At 32.7% G+C, this 14,737-nt stretch overlaps 1 protein-coding gene across 1 annotated transcript in view; it reads left to right on the forward strand.

Annotated features, from left to right (window-relative positions):
* Positions 1-13,859, forward strand: part of LOC133185398 (ribosomal protein S6 kinase 2 alpha-like) — a 33,832-nt gene extending 19,973 nt beyond the window's left edge. The window contains exons 5-21 of the mRNA XM_061320575.1: positions 209-289; positions 1,019-1,098; positions 2,315-2,421; positions 2,875-3,055; positions 3,348-3,418; positions 3,719-3,807; positions 4,048-4,215; positions 5,619-5,752; positions 5,944-5,994; positions 6,547-6,621; positions 7,273-7,362; positions 7,617-7,775; positions 8,085-8,246; positions 10,278-10,354; positions 10,462-10,579; positions 11,094-11,231; positions 11,832-13,859. Of these exons, the coding sequence (XP_061176559.1) occupies positions 209-289; positions 1,019-1,098; positions 2,315-2,421; positions 2,875-3,055; positions 3,348-3,418; positions 3,719-3,807; positions 4,048-4,215; positions 5,619-5,752; positions 5,944-5,994; positions 6,547-6,621; positions 7,273-7,362; positions 7,617-7,775; positions 8,085-8,246; positions 10,278-10,354; positions 10,462-10,579; positions 11,094-11,231; positions 11,832-11,957 (1,907 nt within the window). The 3' untranslated portion in view covers positions 11,958-13,859. The remainder of the gene's footprint in view (positions 1-208; positions 290-1,018; positions 1,099-2,314; positions 2,422-2,874; positions 3,056-3,347; positions 3,419-3,718; positions 3,808-4,047; positions 4,216-5,618; positions 5,753-5,943; positions 5,995-6,546; positions 6,622-7,272; positions 7,363-7,616; positions 7,776-8,084; positions 8,247-10,277; positions 10,355-10,461; positions 10,580-11,093; positions 11,232-11,831) is intronic.
* Positions 13,860-14,737: the final 878 nt, after the last annotated feature.

Raw genomic sequence — 14,737 nt, forward strand, 5'->3', positions numbered from 1 at the left:
AAATTTCTGGCACTAATTATGAACATGTTCAGTTTAGGCAAGTCTTGGTGTAATATTTCATCAGAAAATTGGTTTCAAAGAGTGATTTTCAGAATTACTTGAAATATGTGGGGAAAGTGAAGCAGAAATTAATTTTGAGCTAATTAATGACCTGTTAGGGAGAAAATACACTGTTCTTGTAGTCCTTTTTTTTTTTTGTTCTCAACAGTAAGAGATAGGGAACGCACCAAAATGGAGAGAGATATTCTAGCAGATGTCAACCATCCGTTTATAGTCAAACTTCATTATGGCAAGTATTCTGTTCCAAGTACTATAAATATTTAATAACAACCAATGGATTCCATTGTTTTGTTAACTGTGTATTGTAGGTCACAGTAATAGTATTAATATTTGTATTGGAAATCTTATAAATGTTCATAGTAATTCTATAATTTGTGTCAGAAATACAGATTTCATAATTGTTCTAGTTTTGTCATGACCTACATGTAAATGAGTGTCATCCATAATGATTTCTCTTGAAAAATTTAAGAAAAATTGATGCTAGGGTCTGCATAGTAGGTTCTACATTGTATTTTATTTGCCTGTGTAATTCATATGTAATCAGGGACCAACCTAGACCCCAAATTTAGGAAGACATCACTTCTACCTCAGAGAAGTTTAGAAGTTTCAAATTCTAGGGAGACATAATCATGATAATTGCAGTGGTCAGTTAGCAGCAGATCAAGTGTCCTGCTTTTATTCACCTCATTTCAGAAGTGATAACATCAAAGATATATAAAATTGATAAATTTCTTATGATTTAAACAGGGGGTGGGGATTTTAATGCTATATGAACTTCCATTTACGGTGAATTTCGAGCTCAAAAGTGACTAATTTGCCTCAGTTGCCCCCTAGGTTGGTCCTTGTGTAATATGCCTGTAATTGCACTTACTGTGATGCACTTTCTCTACAGTAAAGAGAAAGAACTTTATAATGTCAAATTAATTACTAGAATGATAACTTGTCTCTGTTTTATTAGCATTTCAGACAGAAGGGAAGTTATACCTGATCTTAGGGTTCCTCCGAGGGGGGGATTTATTTACCAGATTATCAAAAGAGGTATGTACATGTCTATAAATATACCTTCTTTAATGTATTTGTGATAAAAAAAAAAACCCATTTCAACACAAGTGAGGTAAAAAAAAAAAAAAAAACCCAGTCCTGCTAGTCATAGACCTGACAAGCTTACATGATGACAAAGTGTCCATTGCCTGTCTACCTGTCTATACAATTTCCCAGACTACTACTTATGGTTAGGTCCAATTTCAGTTAGACATTTAAAAACAAAATGCCTTCTCCTTTTTTTATCAAATTTACATGTAAGATCTGAAAGATTATATAGAATAGTTGTTTGTGTTTGAGGGTGTTTGTGTTTGTGTGATATAATTTCTCAAAGTTAATATTGAACATAGCTGTTCACAGGATACTGTGGCTGTTTGAATTGGATGATATTACTAAGCTATTATATATTTATATAGCTTGTGTAAGCTGATTTCCTGGTTTCCTGTAGAATACATATAATATCCCCACACCTCAGTCGTGTCCTATTGTTGTTAGCATCATGGTTTCCTACCCAAAATCAATATACTGCCAACCCCCACAGTTTAGTGCACTGCAGCAATGACAGTTTAATTAACAAGAAGGACAAACATCGTACTTATCATTAAAGTAATTATCATTCCCTTAATACAAACACTAATTATCTCACGAGATGAAAAAAAAGACCATCAAGAAAAAGTCTGACATGATAAAAAAGCATAAAGTCAACAGGAAGATAGTTATGTAACCAGTAGAAAGGCTTGTATAATGACTGCTGCATTTCCCTCAGAAACAAATGAGGGGAATTTAATAATTTTGGGGTAAATATTTTTTCAAAGCCATGTTTTTCTTTGTAAAGAATTGTCATAGGAAAAAAAAAACACCCCACACGTATGGTTTTATTGATCAGATGTGCTCAGTTCCTTCCTTGTAAAAGATCATTTTGTATTTGATGGTCTATTTCAAACGATTTTTAAATAAATGGACAGTGTAGGTGCTTTTAACTAAATAAAACGTGTACATTAATAACTTGTATGTAATGTAATGTTAATAACTGTAATGTATACAGTTAATAACTGAAGGGTAATATTTATTCATTTGATCACTGACATGCAAAGTTTATACCATCAATCAGTTACATGTAATATTGTCAAGTAATGTTTAGTTCATGTTATATTGACATGTAATGTTTTACTTTATATGTATTAAGTTAATGAATGGCGTGTAATATTGACAGGTAATGTTTACAGAAGAAGATGTCAAATTTTACCTGGCTGAGCTGGCTCTCGCATTAGATCATCTTCATTCCCTTGGTATTGTTTATCGAGACCTCAAACCTGAGAAGTAAGTCTCGTGTTATCCATTGCCTTTCTTTCTCTGATATGATTGAAGAATCTTGATTACAGTGAGATTGTGTCTTTCCAATCTAATCCATACATCAGAGCAGCTGTGAGATCTCTACATGTAAATGCATTCTGTGACTGATATGGCAAATTTTTGCAATATCATTTTTATAGTGCATATTTTTGAAGTTATGTTGCAGTTCACGTAAATAGAATAATCGTTGTTGTTCATTCTCTTATTCTTCATTAATTATTACATATAAATAAGAATGTAGAGAATTTCAGAAGCAAATCCTTGTAGACAATTTACATGTACATTATCAATGGCTATAGTAATGATATGTATTTCTTCACACTATGAAAAAGTATTTTTTCTTGTCATTTTCAAGTATGAGTCAATTGTTATGGTAACAAATTTTTACAATTTAACCTCTATGCTTTGATTTTGATGTAGTATTCTGCTGGATCATGAAGGTCACATCAAACTGACCGATTTCGGTCTGAGCAAAGAATCAATATTTGAGGAGAAAAAGACTTACTCTTTCTGTGGAACTGTAGAATACATGGCCCCGGAGGTGGTCAACAGGAAGGGTCACAGTACGGCCGCTGACTGGTGGTCATTCGGTGTCCTCATGGTTGGTAGTCCGTTGTCTGCACACTTTTGATAATATTTACCTGATATTTTACAGCATGAACTTCACAGCTATTTCAGTTATCAAACTTGAATGGATTTTATGTTTGTTTTAAATGTTGGATTTTAATTTTAATTTTTTTGTAATTATGCATGTATTATTATTTTTAATATTGATTTGGAGCTACATGTATATACATTGAACAATGGGGTAAACTTGAGACCCAGGCCAGGATCTGGTTTGGTTTACTGTTATTGTAAGAGTATGTTAATACATTATCACTTTTCTATTTTAGTTTGAGATGTTAACTGGTGCTCTCCCCTTTCAAGGATCAAATAGAAAAGATACCATGACTCAAATCTTAAAGTGAGCAATATATTCCTTCTTTAAAAAAATTCCATGTCCCAAGATTAGAAATTTAGAGGAAAGAATTAGAGGAAAGTTAGTTTTTTTCTGTCTTTTACTAAATTTTACCCACCAGTTGTAAGAAAGACTATTTTGTCAAGATGAGAGTTGACGATATTACTTCTTGTAAAAGTCCTGTTCAGAAGTTACAGTGGAATAAATCTCTGCCTTATTTCACAGATATCCTGATAAATTAAAGACTATGCTTGGTGTTTTACACTGTTCTAAGAAAAGACTAAAGATGTAATTCTTATTTTTCAGAGCCAAATTAGGAATGCCACAGTTTTTGTCCTCAGACGCTCAACAGTTGTTACGTGCTTTGTTTAAAAGAAATCCATTGAATAGGTTAGGTATGTAACAGAAATATGTACAGGATGTTCAGGTGATCATTCGTTTTCTGACTATTCAGAGCAAATTTGCTCCTTTTGAAAGAAGTTATTTGTATAACATATATTTGATGGGTTAATAAAAATTGTGAATATTTCATTAAAGGTATACAACATTTTTGTCAAAAATAGAGGTTTAGAAAAATTGATCAGTTATTTCTTCTGTTAGAAAAGTCATTATTCTTTATGACATACTTATTGCAGGCTCAGGACCAAATGGCATAGAAGATATTAAGAAACAACCCTTTTTCAGCAATATAGACTTTGATAAACTTTATAAACGTGCTTTAAATCCTCCGTTTAAACCAGCTGTGGTACAGACTGATGATGCATTTTATTTTGACCCAGAATTCACTACACGCACACCCAAAGGTAATTGAGTAGTTAACGACACTATGTATATGTATGCATTGGAATTTTAGATAACAGGTTTTTCTCCCTAATTCAATGATAATTGAGGATTTGAAATGAGTGTGTCTGGTGGATAATATAGACCTGATATGTACATGTATATGTATGTGATTCAAAGATGGAATTTACATGTACACTAGACAAAATTGCTAACACATCATCATAGAAAATTCATATATACTTTCCCAAACTTGTTTATGCTGTATTTAATGCTATTTAATGTATAAATTTGTTACATTAGTTATAAATAAGACATTTAAGTGCCAAAACTGGTAAGAATACTACCAATTTTTAGGTCACCTGAGCGACTCAGGTGATCTATGGCTATCTTTTTTGTCAAGCGTCATCTGTTAACTTTTGAGCAGTTTCATCTTCTTCTGGAACCTCTGAACCAATTTCAACCCATTTTGGCATGTAGCATTTATAGGTGAAGGTAATACCAGGTAATATTTAATATCGGTCGATAAAAGGTGCACAGTTAGCTTCAAGAAATTGGTTTACAGATAGGAGGGTTCTTAATTTGACACCAATTTGGCTGTATAAGGCAAACTTGCATATTGAATTCAATTGTGCTGATTAAATAAATGTAATATATAAATGAGAATATTAAATGGTGTGTTGGCAATTTTGTCTAGTGTACAGGGTGTCCCAAAATATATGATACCATTTGAAATACCTGCCACAAACACATCCCTAGGCCAATTTCTTTGATATATGTCTCAAAAAATATTTGAATAAGTACATTTTTTTAAGACAAATTATTTAAAAAAAAATTCTCACACTTTTGAAATTGCAACGTATCAAATTTACATCAAACTTTTGCAAAAAACTGCAATTTCGATCAAAATGGATTATCAAAAGAGCTAGCTACCCTCATTTTGAAACTGTAATTATCATCCTAGTCTTAGGTTACTGCTGCTAAACCCAAACCAGAATCCTTAACATATATAAAAGGTTTACCTCTGATGAAAATGCAGAAGTTACTACCGAGACAGGCACTGTTGTCTCAAGTTAAGGAACTTTGTGCAATGTCTAGACATCATCATTTACACAAATAGAACGTCATTCAGAGGGCATCATTTAAAAACCATAACATTTTTAAAAGTGAACTCACTTTGTTGTTTTCTTTTTAATGACTGTCAAATTATGTGAATAAAATTGGACAGTATATGCAATGTTTATAATGCATTTATTGTAATTCAATATTCACTACATTAGGTTTTACAGAATCTTGAAATGGTATCGTATATTCTGGGACACCCTGTATATATGTTTATGTGTATACAGTTATTGAGTTAAAACTAATTGATTTTTGTAAAAATTGATGTAAAATATTATTTGAAATTCTTTGACTTTGTTTAAAGATTCCCCAGGAATTCCCCCTAGTGCTACAGCCCATGAGTTATTCCGAGGATTCAGTTTTGTGGCACCAGCTTTACTAGGAGAAGAAAACCATGTTTCCAACTCTATATTAGATAATCAAATTGCCTTAAAATCAGTAAGCTCTACATTAGATAATCAAATTGCCTTAAAATCAGCAAGTTTATATGATTGTGAGATCAAAAAAATTCTTTCCATGCAAACAAATCCTTCAGAACAATGTTTTTGTAATGTTTAAACAGTTCTTTTTTTCCCTCTTAATATAACTATGAAAAATAACTATATATAAATCCTGTCTTGCTATTGTAGCTACCCGGTGTAAAGTGTACAGCTTTCTCAGATGAATATGAAACAAAAGAGGTAATTTGTATTACTTGCTTTTTTAAAATACATGTATGTTTTATTGATAACCAACATGGCATGTAAGGGGAAGAAAGAAAAAATGGAAGTATAATGGAGAAAAATTTTCTCTGTAAAACTAACTTCATTTATTCATTCTTTAAGGTCAGAAGACACAATCATCAATAATATATATTTTTTCTAGAGAATATGTCAGTGAAGTATTGCTACTTTAACAAGAGTCCTCACAAAAAAACTGAAGTACTTTAATACCAGGCTATTGTGCAAGAGGATGGTGTTTCCTATGTAATCCTATTGGAAATCACTTTGTTGTCAATATCACAATTTTTGATGTATTTATGTTTATTAAAAAAAAAATTTGAAAACAGTTTAGGAGCCACAAGATAATGATAACTATGAATAATTTTTTTATATGTATATTCTGAAGAGATACAAAACAGATATTAAAGAAACATGCGGTCAGACCCTAAAGTTCATGTATAGATATTAATTATTTTGTGCTCATCTTTTGATCATTAGTAGTGCTTAGTAATGGATTTGTATTCATTTCAGGATATTGGAATAGGATCGTATTCTGTGTGTAAGCGTTGTATACACAAAGGCTCAGGACAGCAATTTGCTGTCAAGGTAAGATTTACAACTTCGGATTAGTAATTCAAAACTGCCTGTCTTTTTAGCTCACCTAAGCAAAATTCTTCTGAGCTCTTCTGATTGAAATTTTCCCTTGCTTACAGTCATTGTTATTGTTGTAAACTTTTCACAATTTAATCTTCTTTTCTAGAACCACTGGGTCAATTTTAAACAAACATGCCACAAAGCATCTTTAGATGAAGTGGATTCAATTTTGTCAAATGAAGGGCCATGCCCTCTTTCAAGGGGGAGATAGTTAAGAATTAGTGAAAATTTAATGGCATCTTTCTAAAATCTTTGGCTAAAGAATCACTGAGCCAGAAAAGTTGAAACTCATGTGAAAGCTTCATTACATAGTGCAGATTTGCATTTTTTAAAATGTCCTTCTCCCTTCTCAAGAACAGCAAATCCATTATTAGTTAATATTTAATTCAAACCGTGACCCCTGAGGGTAAGGTGAGGCCACAAGTTTGTATAGGAATATGTAGGAAAAAATCTTTTAAAAATCTTCTCGAGAACAATAAATACCGGTAATACCTGTTACAAGAAAACTTGCTCTATGAAATAATGTCAGTGCCTGTATAAAAGAACATGTACATGTATGAATTTTGTTTTCCTTTATTATGTCTTGGTACATTGTAACTGTAGATAATGGACAAAGAGAAGAGGGACCCATCAGAGGAAGTAGAAATCTTGTTGAGGTTTGGTCACCATCCAAACATCATCTCCCTTAGAGATGTAAGTAGATCAGTCTCGAGATATATGGAGTAAAAGAAGAATTCAATTTAATTTGTTTTTCTTTTTGGAATACCAATATATGATGCAGGAAGGAGTTAGGTTCATGTGTTAAAGCTGGATTTTTTTTTAGAAGGAGACAATACACCAAATGCTATATGCAAGTACATATACATTTAACAGTAGTCCTCAGTGAATATTTCCAATACACATACATGTACCAATGAAAGTTTGATGTTATCCCTCTGTCCTTTCAGGTGTTTGATAATGGCAATAAAGTATATATGGTGACAGAGTTAATGCAAGGTGGAGAATTATTGGACAAAATCTTAAGGCAGCGATTCTTCTCAGAAAGGGAAGCCAGTGCAGTTCTACAAATAGTAGCTAAGACTGTAGAATATCTGCATGCAAATGGAGTAAGTGTCTGGTCTGTAAATAAATGTATCTCTGTCATTTTAGTTTGAAATTAAACTACCTAAGGAAGCCATATTAAGAAAGGGGGGGGGGGGAGGGGGAAGTTTCAGGTCTGACTTAAGACTGCAAAGTGTAAAGCAAATACTGATACTCATTTACACTGAGTATTTTTAAAAAGATAGGCATATTCTTGTTTAAAACTTCCATGAAAAGTGAAATGATTTCAGATGAATATACATGTATGAAAAGAACTGGATGAGGGTTGGGATAACAGAAACATTGTTTTTTTTTTTTTTTTTGTTCACTGTCAGGTTGTACATAGAGATCTGAAGCCATCCAACATTCTGTACGCTGATAATTCAGGCTCACCAGACAGCCTGCGTATTTGCGACTTTGGATTCGCAAAGCAGCTGAGAGCAGACAACGGCCTTCTTATGACCCCATGCTACACAGCAAACTTTGTGGCACCTGAGGTGAGTTGTTTTAGCAAGGTGGTGGAAAACATTGTGTTAGGTTGCTTGCTGTGAAATTTGTCCAATGGAGTTTTCCTTGAAAGCAGGCTTACATTTAAAAATATAAGAATTGTAGTTTTGTTCAGTTATAAAATTGGACACTATAAGATAGATTTAGGGACCGAGTTGAAGTTTTCAAATTCTGAGATGGATGGGGTCAGGTTAAAATTCATTTCGGGCAGCTTATAACTGATTAATTACTGACTCTGTACTTCAACAAAAAGATAATATTATTTTAGAGCACTCCAAATTCTGTTGCCAATTTATCCTTTAAGGTAAGAGGTTTGGGTGGCAGGATAGAGTGTTCTTTTACTTCTTTCAGTAAATTAGAGAGAAAAAAAGATGTCTTAGATATATATTTATTTCTTGTGTAAACATTGAAAAGTATTCCATGAAAATGTTTGATTGATAGGCATGAAGGCAGTACTTCTGTTTGCTTTTGCTAGACTTTTTTTATTGATTGTGATTTGTCTGTCATAAATCCATAATAAGCCAAAATAGTTAAAAAATATTAATTTTTATAATTAATGTGTGAGATCGAACAGTGTTCCAGCTAAGCCATATTTAAATAGCCAAGCACCTGCTCTTTGTCTTGTGGCACACTTTGCCCTTCTTCAACTTGTAATGATTGCTTGCATTATTATACAACAATTTGATTGTTTACACAAACCTTATCAATCTCCTGAATTCATCCTTATACAAGCACATTGAATACACAGTAAAGGACATAAAACAGCATTATGTAATTTCACATCGCATTCAAGAATGCAGAGAAATAGCTGTTCTCTTATGAGGTAGATGAAAATGTTAATATATTTTCTTTATTTTTAAAAAGCTTCTTTTTTTTTACCCTGGACTATTTTGCTTAGTATACCAAGGGAAAAACTGATTAATTTTCAGATTAAGAAAACTGCTCACCTCAATTGTGAGCATGCCAACTGATTAAATTTAAAACAATTTGGAGAGCACTAGAATTCCTAAGATCGTATGATCAATCTGCAGATAGATAGAATCCACTGTAAATACATTTCTCAGGCAAAGTTAAAATTTTTCCCTCACATGTATCTTCTACCCTAATTTTACTTGATCAATGAGACACCCTTCAAATAAAACCCTGCCAGTTTTCTCTGACTGCTTAAAATCTGAAGGTGGCATATCGGATTCCTTTTCTGGCAAAATACACATTCATGAAAACATTTTAAAATGAGATTAAATTGGGTAGCTTCCCATTTTCAGGATATGCATACATCACATAGTTCATCTTTTTCCCCTTTCAAAGCATCTTTAGCTCAAATGACCAGGTTAGTTTATATATATTGCTTGAAAGTTCCAGGAACCATTTCTTTTTAGTGGGCTGCTTCCTTTTCGTGACCATTCTGAAAAAGTAAAAAAAAGTTAAGGACAGACAAATAGGGTCTGAATAAGTATGCCTCAAATGCAAGTGCTCCTCTCAAAAAATCCATTTTTATCCTTAAATGGACTTTATGCCTTTGGTACAATTGCCCTGCCCATTGCAAATCTTAGCTGGAACACTGCCTGATTTGAATGGTTTTGCCAACCAGGTGAGGAAAGATGTTTACTAACACATTGGTCATCCACATGTCTGTTTAACAACTTGGGAGGGTTCCTTTATTTCCTTGCAGTGTGATTGTAGAACCTGAGTTGGGATGAACTATCCAATGTATTCTTGAGTGCATGCTGTATTTTACAATGACTATCCTGTAGTTTAGGAAAAGAATACGCATTTAATGTTTAACTTGAACTGGTACATGTATAAACATTTACATGTACTTTGGTAATAGGGAGCAAGTATGAGAGCATTTTGAACTGGTCATATTTTATATAAATGTACCTGTATGAATCACAACTAGCTTTCATATATAACATTTCTGGATATTGTTAACCTTAAAGGAAAGTTGACTCAATACATTCAAGTGATGCATTTCTTACATTTTAAGATTCCAACTCACCTTGGTGTTTGTTTGGTTTCAGGTCCTGAAAAGACAAGGCTATGATGCAGCCTGTGATATCTGGAGTCTGGGTGTCCTCCTCTACACAATGCTAGCAGGGTAGGAATTCAAAAAATCAAAAAATCAGTTTACCACCACAATAGGCTGTGAAAGAATTGTGTGTTTGTCAGTAGTTGTATGACATACATTTAATTGTATAATTGTAGGCACACACCATTTGCCAATGGACCAAATGATACCCCCAATGATATCCTATCTCGTATTGGAGAGGGCAAATTTACCTTGGCAGGGGGGAACTGGGACTCTGTCTCAGCAGCTGCAAAGGTCAGTTGTGATCATTATTGATATTTCCCTATTACATATTGAGAAGTTCTGATTGTTAATTTGCACTCTAACCATGTTTTCAGTTAAGTATAAACACAATGTCATCAAGTTTCAGATATGTCACAAGTACAAAAAAATTCTTGATGTTAATAAGTTCACTTAAGTCACTCAGGTGACCTATTTCTATCTGTTTTCATCTATTGGTATTAATACCAGACTACATGTTTGAGGCTTCTGCTATCAGAAGATTATGAAGGTGACCTATTTCTATCTGTTTTCATCCGTTGGTATTAATACCAGACTACACGTTTGAGGCCTCTGCTATCAGAAAATTATGAAGCAGACAGTTATTATCCATCCATTACAACAAGTGTGAAATACATCCTCAGTATATTGTACTGAAAGAAATTTCCAGCAGAATTATCACATCTTACTTTATACAAACTTGAATATGTATTAATGGTGTCTTCTGATTCAGTAGCATTGTCTAATCATATCTTCCGTTTTTGACCAGGATCTTGTACAAAAAATGTTACATGTTGACCCTGGGAGCCGATTGTCAGCTACACAGGTCCTAAATCATCCTTGGGTAGCTCAAAGAGAGGCTCTTCCACAGTTCAGGCTTACTCTCCAAGATGCGCAGCTTGTAAAGGTAACTTGTAGCCTTGGAATAAACAAAATTATTTAAATGTTTCTAAAATAATGGGATTGTACATTATGGAAACGCATTGATTTTGGTAGTATGTCTGCTATTTAAATATTTGTGGTAGCAATCAGCCCTCCTCTCCAGACCCACTGTATAAAGGATTATTTTCACCCTGTGTTGTGTATAACCTTTCACATTTTCAAACTATTTTGCCCCAATTTAAATTTGCCCAGGTACAGTTTTGTTAAAGAGAGAACTCTGTCTTCTTTGAATTCACCCCATTTTAAATTTTCCCACTTGCAAGGAGGGTGAAAGGGGCAAAAATAAAATGGCAGTGAAGAATTCTTTGTATACAGTACAATGGACAATGAAAGAAATATTTCTTAAACTACTATTAGTTAGTTAATCTACAGTAGGTAAATTTTAAAAGTAGAATCTGGAGATTTTTTTCTGTAAAGCTTGTTTTAGAAGTTTTCAGTTTAAGTGTTGTTTTTCTATACAGCTTGTCTCTTGTTTTACAAGTTAACAGTTTTAAATGTTGTTTTTCTATACAGCTTGTCTCTTGTTTTACAAGTTAACAGTTTAAGTGTTGTTTTTCTCTAACAGGGAGCAATGACTGCCACATTTAAGGCACTGAACAATACTCCCAAACCAACCCTGGAACCTGTTGGAGCCTCTGTTCTGGCTCAACGTAGGGGGAAAAACAGACCAAAGAGTTCTACAGCAGTTTGATCCTAGTATTATACATCTTCATGTATCAATCATGTGTGACAGCGTCGATCATGTGTGACATATCAGAGGGAGCTATTTGTTATGGATCAGTGAATGAGAGAAGGTTGTAGTTCTCTATCATGCTAGAGAGCCAATTCCAAGAAAAGAAAACTATACCTTTTTATCTAAAGATTTTTTCTATGTTTTTTTTGTCATATTTTTGACAAGTTCTTGTTGTATTTAATCATTTGATATCTAACGTGTGATTGCTATCACTAACAAAGTACTACAAATTGTTAATATTTATTTTCTAAATTTTGGGGGAAATCAGAGGATCTAAAAAAAGAGACAATGCAGAATGTAATCCTGTAAATATATTTACAGCAATTGTACATACAGAGTAAAACTCTTGGGTTTATATCAAGGAGAATCACAGATACAAGTTTAATTATAAATTTTATATTCAGCATTCAACAAAAGTTTTTTTTTTTAAAAAGTTGAAAGATATGTTGAATTATCTTTACAAAGAAAATTGATCTACCTCCAGTATAAGGTGTTTTTGTGGAATTCCAATTGCAATATTATAGGGCGTGTGATATTCTGTAAAGTTTGTGGAAAGGATGAAATAATGTACTGGTATTTTGTAAAACTCTGCTGCAGTAGATAAGTAAATTATTTACATCATTGAATAGCTCGAGGGTTATAACAGTGAGATTTGCAGCAAGTTCTCTTGGGCTCAGTTGATACTTTATAGCCTGCCCTACATCTGAAGCTCTTTTCAGTGAGTGGTAGAAGCTCCTTTTCCCAATTTTAAATTTTCACTGGGAAAAAAAAAAAATCTGAACAGAACCTTTTTTTTTGTATTATCTCTATAGTGTTCAATTTTTTTTCTAATAAAACTATTAAGAGTATATGTATTAGAACTATTTTGACCTAACACTAAAATATAACTTTGATTAACAGTATTTGGTATTGCTTGGGGTAATTTTTATATGTGTGAACATCTGGATTACTTTGTTTTACTAACATTTGAAATAGCATACTTAAGTGGTCTATAGCGCACATGCTTATGTTTATCATCAGTGAATGAAAAATTTACAAGTGCTAATCTCATTCCTTTGTTTTATATTTTATTTCTTATGTGCTTTCAACTATATATATATATTTTTGCTTGTTACATGTATTTGTAGTTGATGAATTATTTTGAGAGAGATGTTACTTTTTGAAACACATTCACATAACCATACTGCTTTATGAATGAATTCATTCTGCAGAATATTGTCATATTTCATTTAGAGTTATTTCCCTTGGACAGAATTTTCATTTCTTAACCATGTGTAAAACTTGCTGATATTCTTTGAATTTTTCAATGTAGGGCATTACCAAAATAGATTTAAATACATGTAATAGTAAAAAAAAATATTAATACCTGTATTGTTCTGCAATACCTTCTGAACACTTAGAGCAACAAAAACCTCAAATGATGTGATTTATATTGCGGATTCCTCTGAAGGAATTCTAAGGTTATACATTCACATGATCTTCAACTTACAATGTGTAATACTAAAGACACTAAGCTAAAATGGGGACACAAACCCCTAATTTGTCAATTACTGCATGTTTGAAGGAAATAAATGAGTAATTAAAATGTAAATGTAAGCCCCCCCCCCCCCCCCCCCCAAAAAATCTTTACCTTCTGAGGCCCAAAATTCACTTCGACAGGCAGGTCTGTTTTTCTTTTTGAAGCAGGCATCTCTTGCAGTCAATAAAATGATTTCAACTAATTCTTTTCTTTGTGTACTCTTATGTTAATTATAATATGTACTCTACTTAAGATAATGTTACTCCAAACATTTTTTTTAGAAAAGTTCATTAACTATCATTTTAAAACATCTTTCTTTATGCAAAGGGGCATAACTCATTTTTTTTTTCACCTTGAAACCCCCCCCCCCCCCCCCCCCCCCCGAAAATTGAGATTTCCTTCTTTCAGTATGTCAGTAAGTATGTCCAATATGGCAGTGTGTGACCTGATTCAGCAGTGCCTGAGAAACTATAGATATTTTTTGGGGCCTAAGATGTACATGTATCTGGATTTTTTAAGTTCATGAGGTTTACCTATGCTTTATCATTATGTCTGGGTGGAAAGCAATAGGTCATACCTTCATTTGCTTTCAAAATTGAAATAATTTCTTGAATAAATCAGTGAGTAAACAAAGGAATGAATATATAAACTTCAAGTTCCTATATATAAGTAACTGTCTAGTTTGGTTATAACAAATATGGTGATTTATTTAAATTGTATTGATTTTTCAATCTGCTTTTCTTTGACCTTTTTACTGCAGTATTTACCATAATATTTCCTGTGAACTCTGTAACAGATGTGGTACCAATTTTCCTGTACAATTTTTGGGGATCAAAATTTGAAATCAGGGATAATCATCTAGCATTTAATTGTGTACTAAGAATTGATTATTAAAAGGTGCTCTTTTTAAGACAATGAGGGATTTATTGAAAATAAGAAAATGAATGCTTAGACTTAAAATGTTTATTAAGGGTCATATTTTAGTTTGTTATTGGGGAACCATACCCAGAAATATATATAACAAAGTATGGAAAGAAGTGCTATAATAACTATATGTATGCTTGTGAACACGCGGATTATCATTATTCTGTAGTGCTTTAAATAATGCATCTCTAAACTAGAAAAAAAGCTGAGAGGTGATATTTTATGTTGAAGTGAACAATTACTTGTATTTTTGTTTTGTTGATAATGTGTCAGTTTCATAATTGTGGTTATTTGG

The sequence above is a fragment of the Saccostrea echinata genome, unplaced genomic scaffold (genome assembly GCF_033153115.1).
Source record: "Saccostrea echinata isolate AGI-Se365-2 ecotype Australia unplaced genomic scaffold, CSIRO_AGI_Sech_v1 ptg000012l, whole genome shotgun sequence".
In the NCBI taxonomy this organism is placed as follows: domain Eukaryota; kingdom Metazoa; phylum Mollusca; class Bivalvia; order Ostreida; family Ostreidae; genus Saccostrea; species Saccostrea echinata.